General features: G+C 35.0%; 1 protein-coding gene across 3 annotated transcripts; it reads right to left on the bottom strand.

The window, feature by feature from the left end:
• Positions 1–1,125: 1,125 nt before the first annotated feature.
• Positions 1,126–10,146, bottom strand: LOC148863133 (CAAX amino terminal protease family protein). 3 transcript variants are annotated; one of them, XR_016109422.1, is made up of 11 exons: positions 9,744–10,145; positions 9,133–9,224; positions 8,812–8,919; positions 8,251–8,333; positions 6,392–6,525; positions 5,474–5,523; positions 5,244–5,336; positions 4,268–4,359; positions 2,442–2,531; positions 1,973–2,079; positions 1,126–1,496 (listed from the first exon to the last, which is right to left on the bottom strand). XR_016109422.1 is itself a non-coding variant. In XM_088975798.1 (10 exons), exons 1-10 carry the CDS (start codon positions 10,020–10,022, stop codon positions 1,455–1,457), a joined length of 1,080 nt encoding a protein of 359 aa, XP_088831924.1. In that variant the 5' UTR covers positions 10,023–10,144; the 3' UTR covers positions 1,126–1,454. The 3 variants fall into 3 exon arrangements, 1 of the variants encoding a protein (XP_088831924.1); XR_016109423.1 differs by lacking the exon at positions 2,442–2,531 and having other exon boundaries at positions 4,268–5,017; positions 9,744–10,146; XM_088975798.1 differs by lacking the exon at positions 2,442–2,531 and having other exon boundaries at positions 9,744–10,144.
• Positions 10,147–11,043: the final 897 nt, after the last annotated feature.

The raw sequence follows: 11,043 nt of genomic DNA, 5'->3' as shown, positions 1-11,043 counted from the left end.
ATATATATTTTTTAGATATAGATTTTTTCAGATATTTCAGTTTTTATGTAAAACTGAAATATCTTTATTTAGCAGTTTTAAATATAAAATATATTTAAATTAAAACCGAAATATATATATTTAAATAGATTAGGTTTTTCATACAAAATTGAAGTTTTTTGTGAAAATATATCATCATTAACCGGATTTTTTTCAAAGCTTAAACTTAAACAAAACACAAATAAAATATATCAACTTGTAACATGCATTAAATTAAAAGAAAAAAATACTAACCTTTGAATGACTGAAGTTGAGACTTTGAGAATGAGACTTGAACTTGAGTTGAGAGAATGAGAATTTTGAGATGGGAGTTGGGAGAGTGAAATTCAAATGATGTCTTGAAATTGAGACTTGAGAACTTGAAATTTTAAATTTTTGATTCTTGAGTTGAGAGTCAAATTGTATTAGAGAATAGAGATTGTGTTTGAGTTGAGGGGCTAAGGGGGGTGGATCAAGTTAGAATTAGAATAGAAGACAAAAGTTATCAAGAAAATAGAAAGCCAAACTATTTTATACAAAGAAGACTAAAATTTGTATATTTCAAAAAACTTTTTGAGTTCCAATCTAAGTAAAAAATGATATCTAATTCTAATTGTAATTGCCTAACCGGTTGCCTATTTGGTGTATAAGACTATAGAAACTAGAATAGAGACAACTTAGTTAAATAAGAACTAGAAGACTAGGTTACCTTATAATTAGGAATTAGGATAGAGATAACTTGGTTAACTAGGAACTAAGACGATGCAGTTCGGGTCGGTTTCGATTTTCACACAAGAAAACTAAAACCAACCGGTGCTTATGAAAACCCAGCCAACTCGGGTTGGATCAATCCGAGTTGATCGATTTGGTCGAATTGGGCCTTCTTATGAACAGCCCTACCGGCTACTGCAAACCATGAATCAACTCGAGCTCGAATGCTCAATCATCTTTGAGTCAAATTTGAGTATTTAGCGACTCAAGCCCGAATAGCTTATGAATAGATCGGCTCACATAAACCTCTATATCAGCCATTCAGCCTCAGGTCTAATATTTCACTTTACGTAAACTATTAAATTACGTTTTCTTATGTATTTATACCCTACTGCCTTGTTCATAACCAATTGACGTTTTGAACATTTATTTGATGCATATTTAGTTACAAGTTTTCCTCGTGGTTCGAACTTCAAACTACTTATCGGGTGTTTCCATCACTCGTCCTGTTTTTCAGTTTTTTTTTTCCCCAACATTTTACACCCCCTGGAAACAACCGGAAAAAAAAATACAAACTCCTCATTCAAATTTCCACTGATGCAACCGCAGCAATAAATTACAAATTGTACACCTACTTTGCCATAGAGAAAGATAATTATTATACATGAAAAGAACAAATTGAGTTGAGAGAAACGTATCAACCCCCCAAATCGATTGAATCTCTTTCAGGAGGCTTGCAATAGCTCCCTGATATCATATCCTTGCAGCTGCAGGCACAAAACAAACAGACAAATAAGAAGTCCACGTATTAGACATCACCGATGACAAGGAATTGTTCGATGCATGGTCATCAATCCAGATAATCGTATTGTTCGAAAGGTATAGAGACATTACGGCCAGAAGTTGTGACAACTGGATTATATGCTAGCCAAATGATCATATGGCATCTTTTGGTCTATCAAATATATACAGAACACAACACTGGTTTCATCAGACAACCAATGGCTCTTCCGACTAGCGATCAACAAGAGAGGCCATCAAATCAATGGTCTGGATATGCAGATGCAAACTTTCGTGGGTCCAAAAAAAAAAAAAAAACTCAGCCACAAGATCTTAGTTCAACATGATTTCGGTATCAAAATATGGAAACATGTACACCTGTGGATGTTTGATTGTTTGGTGCTCAATGCTTGTGGCCCACATCAAGCAGATTTGAATCCAGAAAAAGATGTGATTGTCTTACCTGAAGAAAGGTGAGCACCAGGATAACTCCTGAGTTCCAGAAAGCATGTATTGTGATTGGGGTTAAAAGGTTGCGAGTTTGAGCATAAGAGAATCCGAGTGCAGTCCCTGTATAAACCAGAATGTTAGTTGGTTTCCCAAAAAGTAGATGGCGAAGTCAACTTCTTTTAGAAAATCAAAAAAGAGTTTTACCGGAAAAATTTTTTTCACAACCTAAGAACAGGAAACTTAAAACCTTGTTGCTACTTGCTATGAGAATCATAACATAATCAATTAGAACAGAAACTGCAATTCATGCTTCTTTTTTTTTTTTTTTTCGAGTACTGCTTTCCAGTCATATAATTCAGATTGGCCACTACAAAAGAAAAGGCACAGTACACTACTAAACTATAAATATTTATCCACTTTTCCTTCCTTCAATTCCCCCAATCATATCATCTTAGAGGAAGTACAAAGAGATTCCGTCTTACCTACACTTTTTATCATCTGTATGGAAGCCACTAGCTTACTAGCGAAGTGTCTAAACCTGATATCTTAGCCAGGGCATCCTCCACTGTCATCTGTATGGAAGGGATGGGGGCAACCAAAAAGTACATGGATTGGAGTATTAAGAAATGATTTAAGAGTTCATAATTTAACAATGGATATGGCACTAAAAACAACGAAATGGTCGGATCAAGTAGGGAGATTCCCTATTTGACCTAGCCTATTTCCACCACCTAAACTAATAATGTTGGCAATCCAAGCTCTTGCCATATAGCCCAGCTTGGATTGACCGAACTTAGAAGTAATGTCATCCATTAAAGGTTGCACATCTTTTATTATTAAAACTACTGATTTAAAAGGGCTTACTTCACTGTTTTTTCTTCACTTTATCTTTTTTCTAATTTATATACCATAATTGGACTACATGCCATCATGAATGCTTAAAGCAATTAAGCTACTAGCATTTATATATATAACGAAATAAAGACATAAATAGTATATGATATTATTTTAAATAATTATATAAACACAAACAAATAAAACATAAAATAAATCTGTGGTTGATTAGGTTAACTACTTGCTAGTTGACCTAATCAGTGTTGGCCTAGACTAGTCAATGTTTAGTTGTCCTAGGCAAATGGATTGTGAATGTTGACTGACTAATTAGTGATGCAGTTTGTAGGCTAGGGCCATGAACTGACAAGTCAGTACACTAGTTGATGATTAGTCAATGCTTTGGTTAACACTTAAGCCATCAAAGTTTAACTGTCCAATAGATCTTTCACTCGTGATTATTTGGGGTCTCTGATATGTTCTGACCGGAGAACACTCAGAAGAAGTTTTATATATCACAACATTGGTCTCCCAACAGACTTGTCAGGACTGAGCTATATGCCCAAACCGGTAATAGAAGAGCTCCTTTACAGTTTTACCCACTACTCATAATATGTTTCTACTGAAGATTTTTCAATAGACTGCAATGGAAACTGAGTTCTTTTTATTTTTTTTATTTTACAAACATCATACTCCTGATATAAGAAATCCTCTTTTCCACTGCTAGTCATAATAGATCTCTACTTTGGCCTTACAGATTACAATCAAAACTGAGCTTTCATGCCAAACCTCATATTTCTGAAAACAGAGAAATAAGAACAATCTTTTCTCACACCACACATGATATATCTCCAATCTCACATCCTGAACTCAATCCAATCCAATAAATCCACAGAGAAGCTATTTGGGGTCTACTACATGGATCTTATTCCAATATTCTACTTTAAGGCCATATATTCTGTTTAAGCATTAATCTGCATGTCCTCCCTCATTACTTCAATCCATGACCTTTTTCAGCCACCTTTTTCCCATTTAAAGACTTTAATTCCAGAAAATAAATCCCTTAGAAGTGCAGTAATTGATCTTTAAAGCTACTTACCCATTCCCCTTTCCCTCTCTCTTGTTAGTTACTGGGACTGCTACTAGATACCTAGAAGTGCACTCATGTTTGATAGAAATATAACAATAAGGGACATGGTCAAGGAGATAAAATGCTCATAATAAAAACAAAGTAGAGGAATAACCAATTTAAAAGAGGATGATCTCCTTGAAGATCAAAAGATTCTTCAACAAGCAAAGCCTCCATTACAACACAGATGACACTAGAATTGTGAAGGCACATCTGCAGAACCCATCAACTTCTACATTTACATTTAAAGAATTTATCTTATTTTATGTATATACTATATTTTGATGGGACAAACATATTGGTAGGATAGCCAAGTCTAAGATCATTGAACATAAATAAAAGCATTACCTAGTACAAATAGCTGAGGAAACTCTCCAGGAGTAAGATGAGCTAGAGCAAATACTGCAGCACTAATAAGGATAGAAACTGGGGTGGGAAACCTGCAAAATGACCAGAAAGAAAACATAGAATCCAAGTCTTGCACAATCAGAGCTTAGTTGTCACCACCACAGAAAACATAACATCCAAGATGGAAAAAGAGGAAAAAGTTCTAAAATTAAATGGTAAACTGAATCTAAAAATTTAACTTACTACATAGAATTGGATATGATGAGATCCACATAAGACTATACAGTGAATCCATTGTTTAAAGAGAAAATATCAGTGAATATGAGAAGAAACAAGAAATAAACACGGGTACACTTATAAAATGAATTAGCTCTCACACTGCAGAGAAAAGAGGCAATTTTGGCAGCTTTTGTTATTCCTGCCACATTTTATGAAGAAACCATGGCAAACTTGTAGACAAACTGAAGATCCAAATTTTGAAGCCCTTCAAAAAGATTCAGAGATTCATCTCAACTGAACTTCAAAATTTAAATGGAACAAACAAAAAGTTGAGTCAGCTTGTCAAGTAGTCTCAAGGATCAATTTCATTCAATAGATACTTTCCTTTCCAATTAGATCCCACTATAGCATCCAACCTTCAAGTAAATTTACAAGGATTCAATCAATTTCACTCAACTGAGGCGGGGGGGGGGGTAGTATCTAAAATTTGATGAAGATTGACCAAGCCTTTTATCGTTTGCACACATACAGCTGAAATTTAACAAGGATTATGGAAAACTTCAATCGACCTCATTGAGTCTTAAGTCAAATGTACTGTGCTTTTAAACCCTGGTTTAGTTACTTAGTAGGGTCTCTCAATAAAGATATTACATGAGAAGCAATTTTACGGAACTGCTTGAGTCTGGACCAGCATTCTGCTACTAAAAACTTTGAAGAAAAGACATGTAAATTAAAAAGAGAAAGGGAAGAAAATTACCATTTAGTCAGGGACGCCATTAGAAACCCTCGAAATACAGTCTCTTCAAGTAATGGAGCCAAAACACCTGTTATTCCCACCAGACAGGCAGTGCTTGAATATAAACAAGGAAGAATGTCATTACTTTGCTTTGATCAATTCTAAAGATTTGTGAGAAGTATCTTTCAGTAAAATGGTTGTAACTCACACTCATAAAATTGTAAGAACTTAATACGCCCTTAATAAAGTACCTGATATTTGAAGAGCCAATCAATGGTAGCAAGCGAACTAGAGCATCAGTCTGAAACAATTAAATAAAAAGATATTTAAAATAGTATAGAGTACATTCAAGCTGTAAAATTATTTATTAGAGAAAATAATTATCTCCTTATACTAAATAACATATGCAGAGGTAAAACCTATGTTACCTAGACTCTCTGAAACACCTCAAACTAATTGCAATACTATAAATGTGGACACAGACAAGATATTCAAGATGGCCCTTCTCTTTGCTGAGTTGTGATATGTGACTACAAAATATTGGATTATTACAGTAAAATAATAGAATGAATGTTTATTCATTCTACTTGATAAGTTTAATATAATCAAATTTCAATTGTTTAATTTTTAAATACTATCTATGCTTCTAAATTTAATTTGTGCTATTTTCCATCAATTAGTATATTGTTTATATAAAATAAGAGAAATAGTTAAAAATTAAAAATATTTTTATGATTGAGTCTATGAATCCTAATTCTTAAGGCCCAATGGTTACAGCTATCGTCTTTGTCATATCTCTTTTACCAAAAAGATATCATTGTTATATTTCTGCACTTGTACCATATACATGTAACATTATATTGTGAAGTAAAAAAAAAATTGTCTATCTGCATCCAAGTCCACCTAGTTAGCTGAGTGCAAAACACACAATCTTATTGTACTTTCTGTTAATGGGAAACACAAGGAAATTTGTGAAAACGGATTTGATGATAGATGATCACACCCTCATCCAATAGCTCAAAGAGAATGAATGAGTATCTCCTCGATATCAATTAGAAACTAATTGCAATCCCATCAAAAGGAGCAAAAAGTAAATTGTGCAGTCTTAGATCAAGCAAATGAATGTCTCCTCAATATCAATTACAAACTAATTTACATCCAATTCTAACCTCTCTCTGTGGATTCTCCCCACTAAACAAAGCCATGGCTGCCCCTGTTAATGCGACCGCAGTAAAAGCACCAACAAGACCAACTCCAGCCCATAAAAGCCATCCTTTCTGTAGATTGAAAGGTTCCTTCAATTCTGAAACAATATCATATTATATTGAATCAGCATATTGTTTTTATTTCCAAAAAATGTATAAAAAACACATTAAACTAAAGACTTATTATGACTGGACTTGGTATCATAATTGTGCACTTTTAGAAAATGCTCATTCATAAAATCAAATATGTCCTCTATTGTCCATCAATTAGAGGCATGAAGTAAGGGGTAAGATACCAGCAGGTCTGGCACCTCTAAATGCATGAGGCTATAAGCTTTAATGTGAAAAGCTTTAAGCTTGCATTCTCTCTTTTTCTTGGTTGATTCTTTTTTTCTTTTTTTTTTCCCACAAACTTAAAAGTTGTAGGCAAATTAGGGGGCATTTGCTAGGGTGCATAATTATGATTTTGACCACTTCTGAAAACAGAACTACTGAAAATTGGTGAAAATGTATTTGCCAATTAGTGGGTTTTGAAGAATGAAATCACACCAATACCCAAGACAAAATTTTTTGCCAGTTTTGAAATCAACTTTTTGATGATGTGAAGTTGGATTCTGATTCCACATTCTGTGGACCCACATCCACTCTTTTTTTTTTCCTGGTATAAAGGAAGAAGGGCTACACAAGATGGGGGATAGCACATCCCATTTAAAAGACCAAGAAAGAACAGAATTATCAACTAACGAACCCTCTAAAACTTTGTTTGCAAGCCAGTCAACAGCCTGGTTGGTTTCTCTGTAAACATGATTGTAACTAACTTCTTAACCTATGCTGGAGGCCCTCTTGAGAAAATATGAAATTGTTTTCTTTCAAGAACACACCCTAATAACTGATTCCATTTTCAACCATTCCTAGAAATTTTGAAAATAAAATTACTTTGTAGGGCCCATTTAGTGTTAATCACTTCTGCCTGGATAGGCCCACATCAAGACCACACATAAAGCGGGCTGGGCCAGGCCATAAAATCCTAGGTCCGAACATCCCAGCCCAGAAGTTAATATATACATGTGCTATAAATAATATTTATGGTACCTGCTTACATATTAAATATTTATATACACCTTCTTCTCATAATTTTGATTATAAACTTCAATTAAAATTTTATTTTTTAAATATAATTTTATGAATTTACATCAGAAAGTCCAGATGCCTGGCCCAGACATATATTATCAACCCTGTAAAAACTCAACCTGGCCCATCATCATCGTCCATAATGACAATCCAATTAAATGGTTCACATTCACAAACAACCCCAAAAAAGACTAATCTTGTGTTGTGCATGCACCGCAGAGAAGTGAATGGAACAATATCACAGGACAAAAAGAGAAACTACTAATGTGAAGAGAGCCTCAAGGGAGTCCAAAAAGTATTTGCATTATACATAATAAAGGAATTGTGAATTTAGCAAATTAAAAGATATCAAATAAGAAAAAAGAAAAATTAAAGTTTCGAGTTATGAAAATAACCCAGCATTCTAAATATGCATTAGGATCATGCCAGACATGTGAACCTTTATTATGCATCTACCATGCATCTCATATTTGAGGCATCAGCCTTCAAGGTGAAGCCTTGAGGCTTTCTTCCCCATCTCACACTTCCAGGCATAAGCCTTTAATACAGTGCCTGGATTTCCTTTCTTCAAGTCCTTTATTGAGGCAAGCATCAATCATACAATAAATGTCATATAAAACAATGAAAGATATTGGTATAAAAGCAATAAAAATAATAGCTCATTTTCTAGCCCAGGATTTCCATGGATGTACCATAGCGGAAAAGATCATCTGGAAGAGGTTGGAAGGTGTTTGTGAGACCATATACAACTCCAAGTACAACTGCAGTTGCAACGCTGCACATTGCAGATACAGAAAAGAAGCTATATTACACACACTTGAGCATTCAAAATCCAGGATAGAAAAACTGGAGATAGCAAGTAGAATTAGTGTAGACCATCTGTTTTGGGCATGGGACATCTGATGCACAAAAACTTGATCAGATTGTATGATTATAGCCATCCATTCCATAGCATTCTTACGATATCTAATAAGAGCAACTTAGGAGATCTGATGCACCAAAACTTGATTGGATTGTATGATTATAAGTTTATAACCATCCATTCCATAGAATTCTTTTGACAGAAACAATATGGAACTTTCCTATATAGGACAGGAAAAAACATCATTATTTTTATTCCCTAAGGTCAGTTTCTGGAAGTTCCATCTTCCATGTATATCATGCCAGTGGCTGACTGCCTTGTTACTTGTCAAATACCCTGGAAAATAAAACAAGAATGAACATGAAAAATAAACAGGGATAGTGATCCATACGCCTGATCCACAAAAAGTACTTCTGCCTTCTCATCTAAATTCATTTCTCCAATTCGAAATCCTAGATATGGTGTAAGTGCTGCCTCTACCAACCCTGTCAAAATAAAACTGCCTGGAAAAAGAATTAGTTTGATTCTAAGACAAAAGTGTTGTTCAAAGCAAATGAAAGGGAAATGAAGATAAACAGAGATTCTTAAATGGCTAGACAAAATACAATAAAATACCTCATGACAAGATCTCCTTGCACACAACAGTACAAAAATACAAAAATATTGTTTTCCACTTTGAGATAGAATTTTTGAAAAAAACTAAGAAACATACCTTAACCCACATGCAGTCATGGTAAGGATAACCGTTTGCCATTTCCAAGGAACATCCCATCGATTAAGGATCCGCCAGTCAAGTCCAGTTCCCTTCAATGTGCACAGAGAGAGTAAAAGACGGATCCAAAACTCACAAAGTTCCAAACCATTACAGCAAATAGCATAATAATTCTCAGCATACCGTCTTATCTTCTAGGAAAGAACCATAATTTCGTGAACTTTTTGCTCGACCATAAACGTAATCTATTCCACCAAGTTTATGTAATGGATCTTCTAAATTAAACGTTTATGATGTTCTACAAGATTATTTGATTAAATTTCACCAAGTTTTCGTCAAAATTTGAATGAAAGCCCTTTTCAACCCACACCAAAACCTAAACTAAATGGAACTTTGAATTCGTATTGCCGTAAAAAGATATTAGCAAGTTCAACAATTAAGAAAGAGGTAACAATAGTAATGCTACAAAGGAAGAGAAAGTAAATGTATTTGAACTGATATTTTGAGGAAAAAAATCAATTAAGTCAAAATTATCAACAAGCAACAAGCTTAACCTCTAGGTGGTTAAGAAAGCTTCGTCTCAAAACATCAGCTCAAGCCCAAAATCATACCTTTCCTTGAAACTTGCCCTCAGATTCTTCTTTTGCATTGTAAAAGCAGATGGAATGGTGCCCTCTCTGCGGAACCGGAATTCCCTTAAGATTTTGAACTCGTAATACTTCTTCATTCGACCGGCAAGGGGGAAAACGATGAGGAAATGTCGGATGTCTCTTGAGAAGAAAATCATGTTTTTTTTTCCCGGGGGTTTGCAACGCAGAGAGCCTCGGGAAAGAAGAGAAACTCAGAAGCGAGGACTGAACCAGAGAGGGAGACGCTATTGCTAAAACCATTTTGACTTTTGAGAACTTCGAATTTGAATCGAAAATCTGCTACTTTTTTTTTTCAGCGGGAGCTGTAACCCCTTGCTACTGAGAACCGTAGAAGATAAGGTGAGAAATTGGAAGCGGAAACTTTCCGTATGAATATATTACATATGTCAAAAGACGACAGTCAACAGTTTTACTCGTGTCAAGTCATACTACAAGGCCAATTGCGATAACCACGTCAGCTCTAAACGTGGGTGACAAGCGTCTGAGAAGGGGAACCGGGAAACCATGTGGATGCCAAGCCCATCAGCAGATCCCGACTCCCGAGTGATCGATCAGCATAGGCTAGTGAGCAAGTGTTTATCTTGTTGCTATATAGTTTGTGAACAAGAAGGAGAAAGGTCCCTACAGTTTCTGAGAAAAGGAAGTATGCTTGCCCAGATGAAACTGTCCTTCCTCCTACTGAAGGATTGATGTTGAGGCTGCAGCTGAAGCTTTGCCAAGAAATTTGTGGAATGCAATCTGAACTCTGCTTCATGTTCTATACTCATTGATGACCAAACCAAAGTGACTATTATGACACTGAGGGAATCAGGAAAATAGCTGGGTATCAACAGAGATGTATTTAGTTTGTATCCCAGATGTAGCTTCATCCTTTACATGTACAACAATGCTAGTGAATCAGCCATGCTATTTGTTTATCTCAGCACCCACCTGAACAAAGAAATTCAGGTTGGATCCCAAAAATCTTGCTTCTCTTACTAAAATCCTTAAGGCCCATGACACTTCTTTCCCAAATTTCAACTCGTTTAACTATCACCACTTGGTAATATTCCTCTACATTTTAAGCTTTACATCAATACCTACCTACCACCTAGTTTATACCAAGCTGCCAATCAGATCTAATAGCAACTTTTTTAGGTAGCAACTCTGGTGTTACTTTTACACAAAAAAAAAAAAAAAAAATACTTCAACTGATTTCATTTTTAAAACACTCGAATAATTTTGCAGGCTTATCACCAATAGAAGTCTGTCAATATAAGCT

This window comes from Nelumbo lutea, chromosome 3 (genome assembly GCF_056320005.1).
Source record: "Nelumbo lutea isolate HS-2025 chromosome 3, American lotus-T2T, whole genome shotgun sequence".
In the NCBI taxonomy this organism is placed as follows: Eukaryota; Viridiplantae; Streptophyta; class Magnoliopsida; order Proteales; family Nelumbonaceae; genus Nelumbo; species Nelumbo lutea.
This window is presented reverse-complemented; position numbering and strand designations above follow the sequence as displayed.